Raw genomic sequence first — 23,123 nt, forward strand, 5'->3', positions numbered from 1 at the left:
AATCCAGCTCATTGTGTGGTCTTAAGAGGTGGTTCCTTCTCTCCCCCCTCCCCCCCCCACTATTAGTGATATCTGGCCATATCTGAATTGGTGGGCTAGAAATAAAAAACTCTGTATTCTACAAACCCTTGAGCCTCACAGTCCTCTCCGGCACCTCCATGTGCTTACCATTTAGTGACTAGGTTCAAGCTTCAGCATATGGTGCTAGCTCATTGCATTACCTTGCTATGCACAAATTCTTTAACCTGAGCTGCAAGGCAATAAGTGAAGTCTAACCACTAAACTTTCAACATAGTGCACAGGCTTTGTAGCCTAGCAACTACTCTTGATGTTAACAGAATCAAATAGTATAATATCTATGCACCTCTTTGAAAGTGCAGGGTAAAACACTCTGTTATATGCAGTCACTGTGTCAATATTCTCTGATTTCCTTTGACATTTTCCTCTTGGTCATTAAGTGAAACAATACTGCCCTTCCCACTGATACATTACTGATCTAAAAAATTAGTTCTCAATGGGGAATCATCATCAAATGGTGTGTTTATCATGGGTTCCACATGGATCAGTTCTAGGCCTGATACTATGCAGTATTTTGATCAATGATCTGAAAGTAGATATATCATCACAGCTGATAGAATTTGTGGATGACACAGCAATTGGTGGTATGATGGGGCCAGCGCAGTCATACAGAGCTACTTGGATCACATGATAAACTGGGTCCATTCAGATAAAATGCATTTTAATATAACCAAATGAAAAGTTGTAAACCTAGGAACAAGCAATACAGGCCATGTCTACAGAATGGGGGTCTGTATCCTAGAAAGCAATAACTTAGAAAAGGATTTATGGGACATAGTGATCAAGCAACACCACATGAACTCCACGTATGATGCCACGGTAAAAAGGCCTTGGATGTATAAACAGGGAAGTAGTAAGTAGGGAAGTGATTTTACTTTTGAATACAGCATTGGTGAGACCAATATTGGAACAGTATACGTAGTTCTGGTGTCCACATTGTAAAAAAAGTTATTAATAAATTGGAAAGGGTGCATTACAAAGCCACAGAAATGGTTTGAGGGCTGGAGAAAATGACTTAAAGTGAGAGATTTAAAGAGTTTATTTAAAAGAAGGTTATGTGGTGACTTGATTATACTGTGTAAACGCCTTCACGGGAAGAAATACAGGTACTAAAGGTTCTTTAATCTAGCAGAGAAAGGCATAAAGAGAACCAAAGACTGGAAGCTGAAGCCAGACAAAATTCAAATGAGAAATAAGGCACACATTTTTAAACAATAAGAGTGATTAATCATTGGAACAAACTACCAAAGGAAGCATCTATTGATGTCTTCAGATCAAGACTGGATGCTTTTCTGGAGAATATGCTTTAGCCAAACACAAATGATTGGATTCAATACAGGGGTAGCTGAATGAAATTCAGTGGCCTTTACTATACACTCGGTCAGATTAAAAGAGCTAATGGTCCTTTGTTGCCTTCAACTTCAGGAATCAATGAAACATCATTGATTAATATGTCTGTTCTAAACAGACTATAAATAAGATTATAAAAGGATGTAGTCTTACCTGTAGTTGACTGAATGTTCTTGGATGTTGGAGTCATAGATGAATTTTCTTGTGCTGATATTTTGATAAATGAAACACTATTAGTCAGTTAACCACTGTTCTGAACAGATGTCTGTCAAAGGAATGATCAACAAACAAACAAGGGAGGAAAAGTGGTCATTCTGAGAGGCGCTCTCTTTGAGCAGGTAGTAATACTTTCCTTTGATGGTTTATGGATTAACCATCTTTTTTAAAAACTACCTATTTTTTTGTGCATTTTGTGATTCCAAGAAACATTGTGATCTCTTTTAGGGTTTGTTTTCTAACAGCCTCCTTAAATACTCCTGCAAATTTTGCAAGTGCATCTATTTTGTGCATTCAGTGACCTCTGAAGAGATGCCTCTGCAAATTTTGCTTGCATAATTAAGAAGTTTGTTTCAAACTTTGACCTCATATCTTTTCTTTTAAAATGTCATAGTTGCATTTGTGTAACAGCTACTAAACTACTAAAATTGTAGCAACTAACCATGGGGTGTTGAATATGTAGTCCTGGGATATCTTCATCTGCTCTAAGTGAATAGGAGTTTGAAAAGTTACCTTCATAGCTTTTGCTACACTTTTTGGTGGCAGATTTTCTTTTTCTGATGATATCCTGGGCATACCTTGATCTGCTCTAAGTGGACTTCTGGGTGGAGAAGCTTGGCTTCTTGTATTATGGCCAGATAAGTAATCGAATTAGAGTCCTTGGGAAAAGCCACATAGGAAGCATTCAGAAGGAAACTCTTTATTTGCCAGACTCTTCTCTTTGAACAACATCCCAGTAGGGTGCAAACTGGCACTATGCTGCTGGAATTATCATCATTCAAATGAGATGTAAAACGTTAAGTAGTGAAAAATCTCACAGCACTCTTCAGGAGGGCAAGGATATTAAGCTAACATCAGCATTCTGGCCAGATCCCAAGGTAGATATAATCTGCCTACCTGAAATTCCCTCTTTCATTCAATATCACATTCTTCTCTTCCTCTCCTAAAATTGAGATGTTGTGTAATTTTACAATATGTTTGGGAAAGATTTAGCACGTTTCACCAAAAAATTGACTGCTTTCAATGACAGTACATAAGGCCAAATTCTGCCCTCAAACACACACACACACACACACACACACACACACACACACACACACACACACACACACACACACACACACACACACGTCTTTCTTAATAGGAGTGTGTGCATGTATCCATCAGTCTGTATCTAAGCGTAGAATTAGTCTAATAATTTATATAGAAACTATAATTTGTTAGATGCAGTCACTGTGTCAATATTCTCTGATTTCCCCTGACATTTTCCTCTTGGTCACTCAGTGATACAGTTCAGCCCTTTCCACATTACAGCAGTAACTCATCAAATATCTACTCAGTCAGTTGATTTTGGGGTTCTTCTGCAGAAAAGATTTCTGTCTGCTTGGCAACAGCAAAACCAAATTCACAGCAAAGCGTCACAAAACAGAGAAAGATTTCATTCTTTGTTGAAATTACAAGTTTGGTTAATCTGGAAAAGCTATTCCTGATTAACTATTCCTGATCAACTCCAAGTGTGGACACTCTTTTTCCAGAATAAGAATGCTTTATTCAAATTAGTTTATCACATGGATTAAACTAAATTGAAATTAAGCACTCTTATTCTGGCATAAAAGCATCCATACCTGGAAATAGTCAGGAATAGTTAATTGGCTTTAAATACATAACCTGCCTGCTTCCAAACTAAACTTTCATGTGTAGATAAGCCCTTAGACTTTTGTTAGGCACAACATTCCGATTAAAAAAATTGTACTATAGAATACCAATAAAGCATGTGATAAGTAGCTAAATGACTGATCTAAAAAATTAGTTGTCAATGGGGAATCATCATCAAATAGGGCATTTATCATGGAGTTCCCCATGGATCAGTACGAGACCTGATACTATTCAACATTTTCATCATCACAGCTGACACAATTTGTGGACACAAAGATTGGTGTTATGATGGGGCCCAGGGCAGTCATGCAGAGCTATTTGGATCACATGGTATACTGGGTCCATTCGGATAAAGTGCATTTTAATATAACCAAATGAAAAGTTACACACCTAGGAACAAGCAATACAGGCCATGTCTACAGAATGGGGGTCTGTATCGTAAAAAGCAACAATGTAGAAAAGGATTTATTAAGGTTTAAGGGTCATAGTGGTCAAGCAACTCAACATGATCTCCAAGTATGATGCCATGGTAAAAAGGGCTAATGCGATCCTTGGATGTATAAACACGGGAGCAGTAAGTAGGGAAGTGATTTTACTTATGAATACTGCATTGGTGAGAAAAATACTGGAATAATATACACAGTTTGGGTGTCCACATTGTAAAAAAGATTGGAAAAATGGAAAGGGTGCATAACAAAGCCACAGAAATGGTTTGAGGGCTGGAGGAAATGCCTTAAAGTGAGAGATTTAAAGAGCTTATTAAAAAGAAGGTTGTGTGGTGACTTGATTATAGTGTGTAATCGCCTTCACGGGAAGAAAATACCAGGTACTAAAGGTTCTTTAATTTAGCAGAGAAAGGCATAAGGAAAACCAAAGGCTGGAAGCTGAAGCCAGACAAAATTCAAATGAGAAATAAGGCACACATTTTTAAACAGTAAGGGTGATTAATCATTGGAACAAGCTACCAAAGGAAGCATCTATTGATGTCTTCAGATCGAGACTAGATGCTTTTCTGGAGAATATGCTTTAGCCAAAGACAAGTGATTGGACTCTATACAGGGGTAGCTGAATGAAATTCATTGGCCTTTACTATATACTCGGTCAGACTAAAAGATCTAATGAAACATCATCGATTAATGTGTCTGTTCTAAGCAGATTATAAATAAAATTATAAAAGGATGTAGTCTTACCTGTAGTTGACTGAATGTTCTTGGATGTTGGAGTCATAGATGAATTTTCTTGTGCTGATATTTTGATAAAAGAAACACTATTAGTCAGTTAACCACTGTTCTGAACAGATGTCTGTCAAAGGAATAATCAACAATCAAACAATCCCCGCCCCGCCCCGCACCCGTTCTTAATAGGAGTGTGTGCATGTGTCTGTCAGTCTGTATCTAAGGGTAGAATTAATCTAATAATTTATACAGAAACTATAGTTTGTAAAATGCCCTGGGATCCATCTCCAGGAAAGGGTCTCTATGTGATACAACATAATCACTATTAAAAAAGGATTACAATGAGAAGATATACAAAGATGAAACAGCATATTAAAATATACCCACTATAAAAACTATAAACATTTAGTGTAGTCACTACCCTTAAATTACCACAATGCTCTGGGGATATGGCAGTCAGGGGAAGGCCATTTAAAAAAAGAAAGTCTACACCTCAATATACAGTTTAGACAATACCACTGTGCAATTTATTGCAGATCAGTACTAGCATTAAAAGTGTACCACCACTTTAAGCGCTACACATAAATGCAATCCCAGCTTTCTTTAGTTAAAATAACATTTAAGTGGTTGCTTGCTTCAGCCAACTCCCAAATGTACAGAGCAGCTCATCCTGCCCACGTTCCTCTCCACCCCACCTTCTCTCTGACTAAATATAGTTAGTCAGTGCCCAGCCCCTGACTTCCCATGGCACATCCCTTTTCTAGGGTGACTCATTGCTTGCCTACCGTTGGCTCTGCCTTGATACTTTACAGGTCCCCACACTAAAGGCAGATACTTGTGATCTCGTTTAATTAGAATGACATATTAACGCCTTCCCTCCTGAACTTCTGGGTGGGGTCAGAACAGTTCATCACAAACCTCAATGTTTTTTTAAAAATACTAAATAACTAACAACAGTGGATCTAAACTCTTTCTCTAGTCGCTTGCTGTGGTATGTTCTCATGAGTGAATAAAACAGACTTGCTGAAGTCAGCAATGGAACTGTGGCAAGATAAATTTATTTCACTTTGCTACATCACCATTATTTTAAAAAAACTGAGTAGGAGGACAACTGAATACTATTATACAAGAATCCAAACAGGTTTAAGAATATATAAAACAGAAAAATAGGTATCTAGCCCTATTAATACAGGTTTCCAGATTTATGCCTACAATTAGAAGCATCATTGAGACATATGATGACCATTTTGCTGTTCGTTAAAAATACATCAGTGAAGTGAGTTGTCTAGTACAACAGTAGTTTGGCCTTGTGCATACTGTACTTCTCACTGAAAGCCAAAGAGGAATTAGGTCCTTATGAACAGTCTTGACATAGGATTTAAGAAGCTTGATTTTACATACGAGGCTAAAAGATAGATGTATACACGTTTCTGAGCTCGCATGTTTTGAGTATAGGAATCCTAATGTGTTGATAGTATCAGTGGTAACAAACTGATTTAAGAATATAATTTAAATATTGCCACACTGATATAGAACAAAGGACTATCTAGCCCAGTATCCTATATCTCACTGTGATAGGGCATACAAACCCCACACTGGAAAGGAAGTGGTTAAAAAGCTGCTCTGGTCCCACCACACCTGCAAAATATGCACAGCCTGGAGAAGGCACTTGACTTTCTCAGGGAACAGATGGGCAAGATCCCCTAGGAGAATAACATGAAGGGGAAAAGGAGTCCAGGAGAGCTGGCTGTATTTTAAAGAATCCTTATTGAGGTTGCAGAAACAAACCATCCCGATGTGTAGAAAGAATAGTAAATATGGCAGGCGACCAGCCTGGCTTAACAGTGAAATCCTTGCTGATCTTAAACACAAAAAAGAAGCTTACAAGAAGTAGAAGATTGGACAAATGACCAGGGAGGAGTATAAAAATATTGCTCAGGCATACAGGAGTGAAATCAGGAAGCCCAAATCACACTTGGAATTGCAGCTAGCAACGGATGTTAAGAGTAACAAGAAGGGTTTCTTTAGGTATGTTAGCAACAAGAAGGTGGTCAAGGAAAGTGTGGGTCCCTTACTGAATGAGGGAGGCAACCTAGTGACAGGGGATGTGGAAAAAGCTAATGTACACATTGCTTTTCTTTGCCTCTGTCTTTATGAATAAGGTCAGTTCCCAGACTACTGCACTGGGCAGCACAGTATGGGGAGGAGGTGACCAGTCCTCTGTGAAGAAAGAAGTGGTTCAGGACTATTTAGAAAAGCTGGACATGCACAGGTCCATGAGGCCAGATGCACTGCATCCGAGGGTGCTAAAGGAGTTGGCGGATGAGATTGCAGAGCCATTGGCCATTATCTTTGAAAACTCATGATGATTGGGGGAGGTCCCGGATGACTGGAAAAGGGCTAATATAGTGCCTATCTTTTAAAAAGGAAAGGAGGAGGATCCGGGGAACTACAGGCCAGTCAGCCTCACCTCAGTCCCTGGAAAAATCATGGAGCAGATCCTCAAGGAATCAATTCTGAAGAAATTAGAGGAGAGGAAAGTGAACAGGAACAGTCAGCATGGATTCACCAAGGGCAAGTCATGCCTGACTAACTTAATTGCCTTCTATGACGAGATAACTGGCTCTGTGGATGAGGGGAAAGCGGTGGACGTGTTATTCCTTGACTTTAGCAAAGCTTTTGATATGGTCTCCCACAGTATTCTTGCCAGTAAGTTAAAGAAGTATGGGCTGAAAGACAGGACTATAAGGTGGATAGAAAGCTGGCTAGATCGTCGGGCTCAACGGGTAGTGATCAATGGCTCCATGTCTAGTTGGCAGCCGGTATCAAGCGGAGTGCCGCAAGGGTCGGTCCTGGGGCTGGTTTTGTTCAATATCTTCATTAATGATCTGGAGGATGGCGTGGATTGTACCCTCAGCAAGTTTGCAGATGACACTAAACTGGGAGGAGGGGTAGATACGCTGGAGGGTAGGGATAGGATACAGAGGGACCTAGACAAATTAGGGGATTGAGCCAAAAGAAATCTGATGAGGTTTAACAAGGACAAGGACACTAAGGACGGAAGAATCCTATGCACTGCCACCGACTAGGGACTGAGTGGCTAGGCAGAAGTTCTGCAGAAAAGGACCTACGGGTGACAGTGGACGAGAAGCTGGATGTGAGTCAACAGTGTGTCCTTGTTGCCAAGAAGGCTAACGACATTTTGGGCTGTATAAGTGGGAGCATTGCCAGCAGATTGAGGGATGTGATCATTCCCCTCTATTTGGCATTGGTGAGGCCTCATCTGGAGTACTGTGTCCAGTTTTGGGCCCCACACTACAAGAACAATGTGGAAAAATTGGAAAGAGTCCAGCGGAGGGCAACAAAAATGATTAGGGAGTTGGAGCACATGACTTATGAGGAGAGGCTGAGGGAACTGGGATTATTTAGTCTGCAGAAGAGAAGAATGAGGGGGGATTTGATAGCTGCTTTCAACTACCTGAAAGGGAGTTCCAAAGAGGATGGATCTAGACTGTTCTCAGTGGTGACAGATGACAGAACAAGGAGCAATGGTCTCAAGTTGCAGTGGAGGAGGTTTAGGTTGGATATTAGGATAAACTTTTTCACTAGGAGGGTGGTGAAGCACTGTAATGAGTTACCTAGGGAGGTGGTGGAATCTCCTTCTTTAGAGATTTTTAAGGTCAGGCTTGAAAAAGCCCTGGCTGGGATGATTCAGTTGGGGATTGGTCCTGCTTTGAGCAGGGAATTGGACCAGATGACTCCAGAGGTCCCTTCCAACCCTGATATTCTATGAGTTTATGATTCCATGAAAAGGGGAGCAGAGCAGCTCAGGAGGAGGCAGACAGTGGAGGTTAAGAGATTTATATTCGGAGCTCCTGCGAAGGAGCACGGCAGGAGTTCCTGACGTCTGTTTATAGGGACTTGGTCAACTCCTTGAAGGAGGAAGTCACACCTTTTCAAAGGACTTTATCTTTGAGTTCAGCTAATAAATGACTTTATCTATTGGGAGGAGAGAGGCTGGTAGGAAGTGATCCAGGGAGGCAGAAGTATAGCACTTTGGGGTGCAGGATTTAGCTGCTTATCACTGGCCCTTGAATGGAACCTGGTGGAGAGGCTGGGCCTGGGTTCACGTACCACTACCTAGGGAGTGCCAAAGACAAGAGTCTACCCTTGGTGTGGAAAAATATAGTTGAGGGAAGGCCTTGAAAACAGAAGGGGCTGGACCACGAGACCCTGACCCAAGGGGACGCCGGGATCCCCTTGCCTCAGAGGACTACTCCATTGCTGGACTTTTTATATACCCAAAAGTAGCAGATGCAAATGAATGACCTGGCCTTAGGGATGAATTCATGCTTGACTTCAGATTCATCATACCCCCAAACATGCATGCTCCTACAACTGGAGGTAAGCACATGTCAGCTCTTTGAAAATGCTTACCTGTCCTCCCCATGTCAGCAGTAATCCCTAATATAGCCAGCGGTGGGAGCATCTGATGCTTACAGGGCAGCAACTTCCTCACTCAAGCTTCTCTACTCTGAAACCTCTCTTGTTTTTGTTCCCCTGCCACTAAATGCAGCCATGTGATCTATGACTATGGAATTCTCAAGCCTGGGCAGCATGTTCATAGCATGGTCCCTGAGCAGCTTGTAACTTCTGTCAAGTAAAGAATAGAGAAGATAGAGCTACTATGTTGGGGAGTCAAAAAAATAATGAAAGAGCCAAAAGGACTAAAAATAAAACATAATGAGGGGGAAATAACAGGATGGTAAAAGAGGACAGAGGAAGGACAGGAGAGGTAGAGTAAAGAACAGAGGAAAGGAGATGCAACGGAACTGTGTTGGGACATGATGCAAAGGGATGTGAAGGGAATGGGAACACCCATCTGCCAAAACAAGCCAAAGGGGCTTCTGCAAAAATAGTTAGGAACCATTGTATACAGTGATGGAACAACTCAGCAGAAATAAACAGTTGTAAATCAACAAGATTTCTTCCTCATGTGCTTATTATAAAATAAGAAAGTAAAATACTTTCACAAGCATAAAGTAAACACAAATTCCAGTATGGGGTTCAACCTACCACCCCTGGGTGTGGAGCCCTATTGTCTTAAAAATATTCTCTCCATTTTGCTTCAATCTTCACTAAAAAAATAAATTGTGACAGATACTTGACATAATATTAACAACAAGGGGGAATGAACACAAGCCAAAGTAGGGAACAAACAGGTTAAAGAGTATTTAGAGAAGTTAGATGTATTCAAGTCGGCAGGGCCTGACAAAATTCACCCTACGGTATTTAAAGAATTAGCTGAAGCCATCCCAGAACCATTAGCAATTATCTTTGAGAACTCATGGGGTACTGGGGAAGAGCAAACATAGGACCTATCTTTAAAAAGGGAAACAAAGAGACCCTGCAGAATTATAGACCAGTCAGGCTAACTTTGATACCTGGAAAGATACTAGAACAAATTATTAACCGATCAATTTGTAAGCACAGAGAGGATAACCACCAACATGGATTTGTCAAGAATAAATCATGCACAACCAAACTACTTTCTTCAGTTTACAGTGTTACTGGCCCAGTGGATGGGGGGGAAGCAGGAAACATGATATACCTTGATTGTAGTAAAGCTGTTGACAGAGTCTAGTTTGCACACTCTCATAAGCAAACTATAGGGATACGTGGGCTGGATTAAATCACTATAATGTGGGTGCACAATTGGTTGAAAGACCACACTCAAAAAGCAGTTATCAATGGTTCACTGTCACACTGGGAGGAGGTAACTAATGAGGTCCCACAGGGCTCTGTCCTGGGTCCAGTATTATTCAACATTTTCATTAATGACTTGGATAATGAAATGGAGAGTATGCTTATAAAATTGTCAGATGACACTAAGATGGGTAGGGTTGCAAGCACTTTGGCGAACAGGATAAGAATTCAAAATGACCCCAACAAATTGAGAATTGGTCTGAAATCAACAAGATGAAATTAAACAAAGACAAGTGCAAAGTATTTCACTTAGGAAGGAAAAATCAAATGCACAAATACAAAATGGGGAATAACTGGTGAGGTGGTAGTACTGCAGAAAAGGATCTGGGGTTTATAGTGGATCACAACTTGAATATGAGCTGACAATATGATGCAATTGTGGAAAAGGCAAATATTCTGGGGTGTATTAACAAGAGCATTGTATATAAGACACAGGAGGTAATTGTCCTGCCAGCACTGGTGAGCTCAGCTGGAGTAGTGTGTCTAGTTTTGGGTTCCACATTGGACAAATTGTAGAGAGTCCAGAAGAAAGCAACAAAAATGAAAATGTTTGGAAAATCTGATCTATAAAGACAGGTTAAAAAAACCTAGATATGTTTAATCTTGAGAAAAGAAGATGGGGGAAGAGGGAAACTTGATAAGTTTTCAAATATGCTAAGCACTGTTATAACTACGACTGTGATCAATTGTTCTCTATATCCACAGGTTACTCTAAATTAACCGATCAATGTATGTCTACACTGCAGTGAGCCACCCAGCCCCGGTAGACAGACTCATGCAGGCGTGGCATGATTTAAAAATAGCCATGTGGACGTTGTGGCACTGGCAGAGGCTCAGGCTTCCCACCCAAGCTCAGATGCATGGGTCATCAGTATTGAAAGGCTGATCTCAATTCTGGAAGTCTGGAGTTGTTTGGAGCCTTATTTTTGGAGCAGAGCCATCTCTAAAGATATTACCCAAAAAGTATTCATTGAGTCAGTACCGATCACAGAATCTTTTCAGTGTAATTTCCTCTCAGTACACCTCATGTTCAATTGAATAATGTAGATAATAATAATTGTGGACAGTTCATTGTTGGAAAGAAAATGTGCGCATAAGGAGTGATTCAGATGATAGGATAGAAGAGGAGCCATGAGGGAAATTTGCCTCTTCAATTACTCCTCTATTTGGATTTCTCATCTTTCCTGTACAGTTATTCCTAACAATGTAAGCCCAGGGTTCAAACTCAGGCTCAAACCTAATCCTCCTTCCAACTACACACAAATCACACTAATGCAGGGCTTGGACGCAGGCAGGGATAGAGGGGCCGAGCATGAGGCAAGCTGGGACCCAAGGTTCGAGCCCTATTGCTTTGCAGTGTCGATGCAGTGCTCTGGGACTCTGCCAAAAGTATCCCACAATCCCATGGGCTGACTTTTTGTCCTCTGTATGGTGAAGTTTGGTGGACAGTCAAGTTTTCCCACAATGCACCACAAACAAAGGAAGTCTGGGATATGGGTGGTTGGACTTGGGCCCACTTTATGCAATATAGATGTCGGAGCTTCAGGTTGGGACCCAGTTCCTAACCTGGGGTTACAAATTAGGGTAGATGCTCAAACCCTAGATTAACAAACCCATGGTCTGCTAACTCAAGTCCTACTAACCCTGGGTTTACATTGCAGTTTTGACATACACCGAGTGTTAAATGAATTTGAATGGGAGGAGTGGAAATGGATCACATTTTACTACAGCCTTTTCAATATTATGTAAGGAATGACATTTTAAAAGCAACCAGGATAATGACAAGGAGTGAATTCATTAAAGGAATTCTTCTAGCCCCTTCTCTCCAGTAGGCAATGCACTGTATATGGCTAGTTCATTTCCATCAGATGTGACTTTTGTTGCTCACTGCAATTCAGAGAGTCAACTAGTTCCATGAGCAGTTCACTACCATTAATCAGCAGGGTCAAAAATTCCAGATACTCTTAAGGGCAGAGTGGTTTTGATCTTTGGGTACAAAACTAACAACTCAGTATAACCCTCCCTATAATACTTTTGAGTTTCCTGTAAAGTACAGTAACTCCTCACTTAACGTAGTTATGTTCCTGAAAAATGCGACTTTAAGCGAAACAATGTTAAGCGAATCCAATTTCCTCATAAGAATTAATGTAAATGAGGGGGTTAGGTTCCACGGAAATTTTTTTCACCAGACAAAAGACACACATATACACACACACACACACAGTATAAGTTTTAAACAAACAATTTAATACTTGTACACAGTGATGATGATTGTGAAGCTTGGTTGAGATGGAGGAGTCAGAAGGTGGGATATTTCCCTTACTGCTAAATGATGAACTAACAATTGGCTGAGCCCTCAAGGGTTAACTCTCTCTCTACACAAGGCAGCAGGAATGGAGGGAGATATGCGTATTTCCCTTAAGTATACTGCCTTAATTAGATCAGCTTGCTGAGAGGGCAGCTGCTGCAAGCTCCCTCCGTCCTGAGCCCTGCTCTATGGAAGATGGGGTAAGTGGGATGCAGGAGCAGGAAGGAGGGGGACACCCTAACATTAGCCCCCCTCTTCCTTTCCTTCCACCACACAGAAAGCAGGTGTCTCAGGGAGCAGCTCCAAGGCAGAGGGCAGGAGCAGCACATGGCAGTGGGGGAGGGACACAGCTGAACTGCTGGGCAGCTGCTGCACAGGGAACTTAGGGGAGTGGGGAGCTGATAAGGGGGCTGCTGGTCCACCCTGGTTCCAAGCCCCCACCAGCTAGCTGCAACGGGCTGCTCTTCCTGCAAGCAGTAGACAAAGCAGGCAGCTGCCAAACGACGTTAGAAGGGAGCAGGGCCGGCTCCAGGCACCAGCTTGCCAAGCAGGTGCTTGGGGCAGCCACTCCGGAGAGGGGCGGCACGTCCGGCAATTCGGCGGACGGTCCCTCACTCCCACTTGGAGCGAAGGACCTCCTGCCGAATTGCCGCCGCAGATCGCGATTGCGGCTTTTTTTTTTTTTTGTTGCCGCTTGGGGCGGCAAAAACCCTGGAGCCAGCCCTGGAAGGGAGCATTACACAACTTTAAATGAGCATGTTCCCTAATTAATCAGCAACATAACAACGAAACAATGTTAACCGGGAAGACTTTAAGTGAGGAGTTACTGTACACCATTAAGACTGAAGTCTTTAACCCCACTGTATGCCAGTCAAACAGCAACAGGGGTGACAAGCCATGGCGAAGTCACATTTTGCCTGTACAAGGCTCTTATATTACGATCTTGATTGCACAGCATTAGTAATTTATTATTATTTAACATTTAGACAGTAATGCCTAGAGGCCAACCACATCAAGGCCCCATTGTGTTAGGTGCAGTACACACAAACATACCAATGATTAGAATTCTAGTTATTCAAAATATTTCTGAGACATTGAAAACAGTTAAAGAAATGATGGTTCAGTTAATCAGGAGTAACCTGAAAGTTACATATGCTGCAAGACAATGCTGAAATGTAGCCATGGTGTGTCAGTTAAGTGGTGTTTGAGTAAATGCTGTTATACCATACTATACATATCAAAAAGATCAGTGGGCACCACAGAAATTCTGGGGAAAAGGATTTATATCCCAAACAGAATGCACTATCAGGAGGTTTAAACCTAACTTTAATAGTGTCTCTTTAAAATCAAGTATGGTCACTATTTCCAACCTAGGCATTCAAAAATCATGAGATTAGAATAAAACTCATGAGTTTTTAAAAGTAATAAGCTTGGGGTGGGGAGGGTTGTCTTCTGGTGTTTGGAGCCCTTTGGGTTCACATTTTCACATTTTCTTTCACTTTCCTCTGTACCCATGAGGACTAAAAACTAATTTTTTAAAAAATCGTAAAAGCTGAGGTTCTCATGTGTTGAACCCAGGGGCAGGAGCTTTAGGAGAAACACCAAATACTGCAAGACTTGTAATAAAATTACACTAAATGTAGCCATTTGTTAATTTCATCAGGCAAAAGACAAACTGCCTCCCAGTTTGTTTATATTTCAGCCACAAGCTTGTGGAGCAGTTATAACATACTTCATGCACACATTCAAAAGTGCTTGCAAAGGTAAACAAATATTACCAGCCAATTTGAAATTGCATTTGCCTATCACCAGTCTACCTTACGCTGGCACACACAATGTCATTCTAGTGCTAGTGTGGATAGAAAATGCTGGCGCTGCAGGGGCACCATTGCAAGTGGTCTTCTCAGCACAGTCCCTAATGCTCGTGCAACCCTTTCTGTGACTACTCTGTGCACTGTCTCTTGTATTCCTGTTTGTTTCTAGCTTTGAGCTACTGCAGTTTCAGTGATTTTATTCATACAAGTTTTCTGTTTTGGAAGCCGCAGTGCAATGATTGAAGGGAGTGGTTATATATAGTGGTTCTCAACCAGGGGTCTGGGGCTCCTTGGGGGGCAGCGAGCAGGTTTCAGGGAGTCCGCCAAGTAGGGCCAGCGTTCGATTAGCTGGGGCCCAGGGCAGAAAGCCAAAACCCCATCACATGGGGCTGAAGCCTGGGGCCCTGAGCTCTGCCACGCAGGACTGAAGCCAAAGCCTGAGTAATGTAGCTTCGTGGGGGCCCCTGTGGCATGGGGCCCCAGGCAATTGGCTTGCTTGCTATCCCCTAACACAGGCCCTGGCTTTTATACGCAGAAAATGAGTTGTTGTGGCACAGGTGGGCCGTGGAGTTTTTATAGCATATTGCAGTGGGTCTCAGCAAGCAAAAGGCTGAAAACCCCTGGTTATATGGACAGGCAGAACAGATTCACAACAGTCAGGTTTAATTGCCCCATTGCAAGTTGTAAGGGGGATTTTTCTAGTACAGACTAGGCTAAAAAGTGTAAGCCAAGGAGACGTGCCAATGTCTTTAGGCTTAGGTGCAGAGCAGCGTAAAGCAATGGCCCACCCTCATTTCAGTTTGCCAAACAGACACCCTCCCCTTCAAACACCATCCCTCATAAAGGGCAAATTAAACCTCAGTTTTTAAACACACTCAGAGTTGCAGACCCCTCTTCCAGAAGCATGAAGAATGGAGACATCCACTCCCACAGCAGGGGGACATTCAGGCCTTAAGGGAAGCTAGCAAGGCCAGAGTGTCGCAGAAGGGCAGTCCTATTATGACCGGTTGAGGGTAGGGCAGCTCCCTGCTTTGATGTGGGAAGCGAAGGGAGTAGAAGCAGCTGGGAATAAGAGGAGGGAAGGGCAATGAGTAGATAAGAACCAGAGCCCAAGCTATAGCAATGCGAAAGGAGAAGGGGGTAATGGTGCTGCTGAGAGGGAATCTAAGCCACACAGAACAGGAGGCCTCTCACCATGACAGCTGGGAGTGACCAAAGGAAGACAGGGGTGGAAGCAGTGGAACCTGATGCAATTTCTCTACAAGAGAACAAAGAGCAGCAGGAAGTGAAACGCTGGTGTTGATACTTCTTCTTCCCCTTCCCAGAACACATGGGTACCACTCCCTGTGCACCAGACAAACAGTCCATAAAAGCTATTTATATGCAAAGTGCACAGAAAACTGTTCCTACACAAAATACTATAGAGCAGAATGAACAGAATAATAGTGAATAACTACTGGCAAAGTGGCTTAAGATAGTTAATGGCATATTGTCAGCTTATGAATCAAACTTTTGCCTAAATATTTTTACCCATTGTCATAAATAGTACTTAAAAATAACTAATGGACTAAAGAAAAAGCATTTCTGTCACTAGCTGTACAGTTTTCAGACTTTGTGCTCTGACAAAGTCTAGTCAGTTTCACTGATCCCCCTGTATAGTCAGGCAAAAACCAATCAAAACTACCTACTGCAGTATCTCCACCTTTGCATTTCCAATGAACTCTGTGTGCCTATGGGAAGCTCTACACTACAAACTTCAGCCAGCATAGCTGTCAGGGGAGTGATGAGATGCGGTCCCTGGCCAGCATAGCCATATTAGCAAAAGCCCCTAATGTAGATGAGCTTTTGCTGGTATAGCTTTTTTCACTCAGGGGCTGGAGCTGAGATAAGCCATACTGGCAAAAGCATGAGTTTTACCGGTATAAACTGTGACACTTTTGTATTTTTATATCTGATTTTGTGAGCAAGTAGTTTTTAAGTGAGTTAAAACTTGGGGAAATGCAAGATAAATCAGACTCCTGAAAGAGGTAGAGTAGTCTGCAAAGGATGAGAGTGACTGCTCCAGACCATCTCCCTCCCTTCTCCTTTGGGCGGGGAGGGGAAGGGAGGAAGGAGGAATTGCAGGAGTCACTAAGGGATGATCTGCCCACAAACTTGGGCTGGTTTAACTAAATCAATTTTAAAATATGGTTTTGAATAAACTGGTGCACGTTTGTGTGTAGACAAGGCCTCAGGCTCCTCCTGTGCACCATATGGAGGAGTAAGAGAGAGAACAAAGTGAAAACCCTTATCCCTCACAAGAATCAAGCGTGGGAATATTGATCCCCTTCCAACTCACCCCACCCAATACCTGAGAGAAGGCTATAGCACTCTGAATTATGCTTAATTGCTATTATGTTGAGACCTTAATTGCCAAGTTTAATCCTGGACCATATTTTTAAGGAGATAAAATGGAAGCCCTAGAAGATCTTAACCTATAAAAGGAAACAGCCATTTTAAAACAAACAGGGTATTTTATTATAGTTAGTTTGTTTAGCACAATGTACTCAGCCCTGCACATTTCCCAAAAAAGCAGAATCTGTTAAGATTAAGTACATTCTGCTTTTTTGGGGTAGTGTACAGGGTTGACAACATGGAATAGGACTCGTATACTGATGCACTTATCATATTCAATTAAAAAGTTTGCCAAATGTACAGACAAGTATAAAGCTGCCTTCGTTGTTTTACAGGCAGTTGTCATACAGTCACTAAACCGGATCTCTTGCTCAGCTTTTGATAGCGAGGGTAAGATTTTTCAAAAGCACCTAAGTGACTTAGTGAAAGTCAATGTGACTTGGGCCTCTAAATTACTTAGGTGCTTTTCAAAGTTTTTACCCTAAAACATTTTAAGAATGTGAAGGGAAAGGAGTTAATCATTACTGAGAATGGGCTAATACCACTGCCCTGCATCGGATGGATTCAGAACCACTTAGCTGTTTGCCATGGGCTCTATACTGCTAACAGCTTATTGAGATTCTGCATTGGAGGGGAGGGCCTGTTCTTTTAGAGCACAAAGATCTTAATTCTATTCTTTCTATTGCCTGGAAATACCAGGTGGTCAAGATGCACACCAGTGTGACAACTATGAAGTCCTACATAGATTTATTACCGTACTTTTTTTGCTTCCCCCAAATCAGTAAATTTTGTGTATGAAAATAAGGGACAAAGGAGAACCTGAGTATGAGTCAACTGGTAGTTATCTTCTGTCATGCACTGTCGCTGTAGCATGCAGTAAAATCATGGGTTTGTGGCTAGCTCTAAGCCCTGGTCTACACTACAGGGTTAGGTTAAATTTAGCCTTGTTAGGTCGATTTTATAATGACTGCGTCTACACAAGCAACCCTATTCCGTCAACCTAAAGGGCTCTTAAAATCAACTTCTGTACTTCTCCCCAGCGAGGGGAGTAGTGCTAAAATCGACCTTGCTGGGTCGAATTTGGGGTAGTGTGGATGCAAATCGATGGTATTGGCCTCTGGGAGCTATCCCAGAGTGCTCTATTTTGACTGCTCTGGACAGCACTTTGAACTCCGATGCACTAGCCAGGTACACAGGAAAAGCCCGGGAACTTTTGAATTTCATTTCCTGTTTGGTCAGCGTGGTGGACTCAGCAGCACAGGTGACCATGCAGTCCCCCCAGAATCGTAGAGCGTAGAATGTTTCTAAGCTCTCCCTATCATCTCCATCCCTGAGATGATATAACAACAATAGATTAGAAGGCGAAAAAAATGCACTCGCGATGACATGTTTTCTGAGCTCATGCAGTCCTCCCGCACTGATAGGGCACAGCTTAATGCATGGAGGCATTCAGTGGCAGAGGCCAGGAAAGAATAGTGGAGAGTGGAGGCAGGACGCGATGCTGAGGCTAATGGGGGAGCAAACGGACATGATGAAGAGTCTGTTGGAGCTGCAGAAAAGCCAACAAGAACACAGACCCCCCCCTGCATCCACTGTATAACTGCCTACCCTCCTCCCCATGTTCCATAGCCTCCTCACCCAGACGCCCAAAAACGCGGGGGGAGGAGGGGAGGGAACCCAGCTGCTCCACTCCAGAGGATGGCCCAAGCAACAGAAGACTGTCATTCAAACAGTTTGATTTTTAGTGTGGCTACAATAATCAATGTGGCCTTGTCCCTCCCTCCTCCCCCACCCCACCTGGGCTACCTTGTCCGCTATCTCATTTTTTTAAATTAATAAAGAAAGAATGCATGGTTTGAAAACAATAGTTACTTTATTTCGAAGTGGGGAGGGTGGTTGGCTTACAGGGAATTAAAATCAACAAAGGGGGCGGGTTTGCATCAAGGAGAAACACACACAACTATCACATCGAAGCCTGGCCAGTCATGAAACTGGTTTTCAAAGCCTCTCTGATGCGCAGCACGCCTTGCTGTGCTCTTCTAATCACCCTGGTGTCTGGCTGCTCAAAATCGGACGCCAGGCGATTTGCCACAACCTCCCACCCTGCCATAAATGTCTCCCCCTTACTCTCACAGATATTATGGAGAACACAGCAGCAGCAATAACACTGGGAATGTTGGTTGTGCTGAGGTCTGACCAACAGCGCCAGTGAGCTTTTAAACGTCCAAAGGCACATTCTACCACCATTCTGCACTTGCTCATGCTTGCCGTGGTATGCCGTCTGCACGGCTAACCCAGGAAAAAAGGCGTGAAACGATTGTCTGCCATTGCAGGCATTGGGAGCTTAACCCAGAATTCGAATGGGTGGCGGAGACTGCGGGAACTGTGGGATAGCTACCCACAGTGCACCGCTCCGTAAGTTGATGCTAGCCATGGTAGTGAGGACACACTCCTCCGACTTAATGCACTTAGTGTGGACATACACAATCAAATGTATAAAATCGATTTCTAAAAATCAACTTCTATAAAATGGACCTAATTTCGTAATGTAGACATACCCTAATAGAGTAAGATTCAACTTGGCCTAACTGTATAATGCAGGAAGGGGTCATTGCAGCTGCTCCTAGTATGCATGTATTTTTAGCATATCCTGTATCTGCTATACACTCACTCCAGCCACACCCACACTTGCCATTCTGCTGCTGACATTTCTCCGGAAGCATTTGCGTTTGGAGCTTCAGATACAGCCCTGACTCCCACATGAACTTCTGTGGGAATGTTAGAAATTGCTTTCATAATTACTTTACTTCCATACTGAATTAAGTCCCTGTTCATCTTTTTCCACAATGCTTAGAATAAAGCCACAAGGACTAGAAGGTATAGAACATCCCAATATTAAAGAAAGCAAAAATTAGGTATTTGTTATCACTTTAGCTACTGGTGAATGCAGAGGATAAAATATCTCATTTCTGTAACTGGGCGCAGACAAATGGCTGGGGGAATTAACTAACCATGGATATTGACTAACTGGGTCCACTCATTAGTCATTGTTTTTGAATCTGCACCAGCCAGAGGGTACAGTTGGGTTCAGATTCTAAACAAGTATCTTTCTCGTGTGATTTGATGTCGCAGAGGAGAGGTGGGTGTCACTAACAGTTGAGGCAGTAGGTCAACACAGCATCCAGAAGAGGATGCTGTTCAGAGGCAATGAAGAAACAGAGGAGGTAGAGAGCCTGGCACTACTGCCACTGTCTGCTGGAAGAGATACAGCTAGATAAGGTGTCCTAGTGTAACCCACACACCTCTTGGGTGCGGTGCTCCGTCCCATGTAGTGGCACCGAGACCACTTAGAAATTAATGAATCTGCTACAGCCTTAGCTAACAGCCATGTGGCTTTTAGCTCACGCAGTAGAGGCTCATGCATTTAGCTTTAGAGGTTCCAGGTTCAATCCTACCCACCTACAACCGGGGTCTGTCAACATTATACTAGCAGATTAAGTCACTTTCATCTCTAAATTTCAATGACATTACAAAGTAGGTGCAACCACATCACTAAATTAGCATGCTTATGAAAAGGGGTGTATCAGGGTACTTATATGTAGTGTTTCAATTATTGGCAGCATACCTCTAGTACTGCATTATTCTGCAAGTATTTTAATAACGATCTTCCTCTTGATATTCACTTGAACCCCCATCAACCAACAGCTTCAAACGAAATCCAGTAATTCAGCAAATATATTTTCTGCCCTCGATAGCATCTACAGCAAATACAGTAATGTACTATAGCACCCTGCTGTTAAAAGAACACCATTCCCCAAAAGACACTCTGAAGTTGCATTAATATAATAGGGTGTTTGGGCAGCCATCCTTTCAACACTAAAGTGATATTTTTCCAAGGCTCACATGCCGCACTACAAGCTGGAGCTAAATTCTGCAGCAGGGAGCCCTGGATTCTGTAGGACTCGGATTTCCATGGCAGCCCTCAAGCAAATTTTAAAATTGAAACTTTTATTGAATCCCCTGTGAAACTGAATAACCACCATCATTAAAGTATCACCAGTGTCATTTACTTCGATATTCAGTTCAATTGCGCGAACGTTCAATTTTCATTGTGCTGCAGCATTTTGTATTAGCAATACATCCATACTGGAGAAGCTGTCAGGGGGAAGCTGAAAGTTTTGTCAGCTCTGAGAGGGATATGTGGAGCTTTTTGGCATCTGGGGAAGTAATTGGGCCAGAGGACAGTTGAAGCTATAGGCACAGCTGAAGGGATGAAACTACTCTTTCCCTTCTTCTCTTGAAGGGTTTGATGTGATCATTTTGGGGGATTAGGGGGTGTTGACTTTCTAGTTCCTTGTTAGCAACTAGCTTTCCCACTGCTTCTAACAACAACTTTTCACTTAAATGGCCAGCTGGAAAACAATTAGCAAGTTTACATTATTTGATGTCCGTGTTCAATCACGCTGAGAATATGGGTAATACCCTTAGCCTGAAATCATCTGAGATATCTACAGCCATTGACATATAATCACTGTATTTGTTTACACTGCAAAGAATATCGTCGCAGCCTTAAAGGCTAAGATTTATTTATTTTTTAAATAAAAGTCTACATTCTGTACTGGGGGGTGAACCCGTGGCAAAATCTGCAGTCAGGAAGTCCTGGGATATGCCAGACTGATTATTTCTAGTCATTATGAAGCAAAAAATTCATATCTCAGACCAGGAGGGTAATTACATTATAAAATTGTATATAAATTATTATATAGAAAAGAGCTAGATTCTTTGGCCAGGAAGGCAGCAGATGCTAACCTTACTGCCACTGTTTTTCCCAGACTAGCTAAAAATCAAGGATTTTGGCATGTTAGTTAGTGTTGCCTCACTAGCCATACATGTCAAGCCCAAATATGGATCCCTTTGGTATATTAATATTCTGCTAAAAATGATAAGAAGAAAGAATTAACAACTCATTAAGACAACCAATGATTCAATTCACTTAACCCTAATGCTTGAATTGCACCAGTGTTCTTCAAAAAAACTTCAACTCTGTGCACTTGAGATGTTAATACAAACTGAATGTGCTCTTTAAAAGGATTAAATATCTTGTAGGCTAGCAATGCTGGAGTATATCTCCCATGCTGGCAAGATGAACAATTTCATTAGAATGATAAGGCAAGGCAGAAAGGCTACAGTCTATGTATGTGATGAGAAAATACCACTTTGGTATTTGCTTCTTGCTCTCAGCCACCTGCAGTGTGCTGCTATCTACAATCTACAGCAAACACCCCAGAACGTCCTAGTGCAAGTGTAAATGAGATTAAACGTTGTTTTGAAAATACTTTATCAACACATGGGAGGGATGGGGGGGAGGGGCTCAACAGTCAATGTGAATTAGGTGCCTCACTCCCTGAGGCACTTCATTGAAAATCCCACCCATATTTATTAGTTCAATATGTAATGCTTAGTACACTAGTATATTCTAGCATGGCAGCTGAAGAGTACATATAGTTAGGGGCTTGAATCCTCAGATGCATGAGATCAGCATTTGGGGTACACTTCAGGGTGGAAGTGATGGCTTTTGCCTTTTTTTTTTTTTTTTTGCTCTCCCCTCAAGCCTGTGGCTGGCCAATGGCTGATTCATGCCTGGCACTATTTAGGGCACTCTCAGCTCGAGCCCCATAAGCTAAACCAGTGTGAGCCCTGTAAGGGCCATTATACCAGCCAGGCATCATAGTGTTCTCCAGCCACGCCCTCTCCTTTCCCAGACATACTGGAAAAGGGATCAGCAACAGATGATATAGAGATGGTGTCATATTTAAACATGCCCGGTCCCACGTGTTTCCTTTTTGCTACTGGGCATGTCCACTCTTTGCTATGTCTCCAGCTGTACACCACTGAGGAGTTCTCTGAGACAAAGTGAATTGCCAGTTGACTGTTTAAGAAGGTATCGTATAAAAGGGCTGCCACCACCAGGCTGCCCTCCTGCATGACTGTGGAGATACAGGTGAGTCCTGTCTGTTTTCTCCTACAGTCCCTGGAGCCAACCAAGCTGCCCATCTTTTTCACCATAGATTAGACTAATAGTCATGTCCCCCTCCTGGAACAGGAACATTGTCCCTCTTAGAGTCCACTTCTAGACCTGAACCCAGGAATAATTACTACAATTCCACCTTCAGCAAGCTCCTCCAAGTCAGAATTCTCACCCCCGCCCTCCGATCCCAAAGTAAGGCAGGTTAACATGCAGCGGTCCTCCTGCCCTGCACTCTGGGGCCCATCTCCAAGCCACACATCCACGAGTCAACAATTCCTCCAATTACTATGCCCCTATTCCAGGGCCTCCACATCTCTGGCAATTCTCCATGCTTCTTG

General features: G+C 42.4%; 2 protein-coding genes across 20 annotated transcripts in view; one reads left to right on the plus strand and one right to left on the minus strand.

The window, feature by feature from the left end:
- LOC135983898 (general transcription factor II-I repeat domain-containing protein 2A-like) overlaps positions 1–23,123 on the plus strand; it is a 984,084-nt gene that overhangs the window by 480,428 nt on the left and 480,533 nt on the right. The gene's annotated exons all lie outside the window — the stretch shown is intronic.
- The window catches only part of EMCN (endomucin), a 112,354-nt gene that overhangs the window by 78,863 nt on the left and 10,368 nt on the right, over positions 1–23,123 (minus strand). For 12 of the 19 annotated variants that reach the window (XR_010601272.1, XR_006176788.2, XR_006176785.2 and 9 more), the window contains exons 2-3: positions 4,491–4,544; positions 1,582–1,635 (exon numbers count right to left, since the gene is read on the minus strand). The exons of 1 other annotated variant lie outside the window; for it this stretch is intronic. Coding sequence is in view for 6 of the 18 variants with exons in the window: in XM_065596175.1 (XP_065452247.1) it covers positions 1,582–1,635; positions 4,491–4,544 (108 nt within the window). In the remaining 12 variants the exon portion in view is untranslated. Of the gene's footprint in view, positions 1–1,581; positions 1,636–2,541; positions 2,588–4,490; positions 4,591–23,123 lie in introns of all 19 variants that reach the window. 6 more of the 19 variants (XM_065596177.1, XM_065596176.1, XR_010601270.1 and 3 more) reach the window with 4 other exon arrangements.

This window comes from Chrysemys picta, chromosome 5 (assembly GCF_011386835.1).
Source record: "Chrysemys picta bellii isolate R12L10 chromosome 5, ASM1138683v2, whole genome shotgun sequence".
Taxonomy (NCBI): Eukaryota; Metazoa; Chordata; order Testudines; family Emydidae; genus Chrysemys; species Chrysemys picta.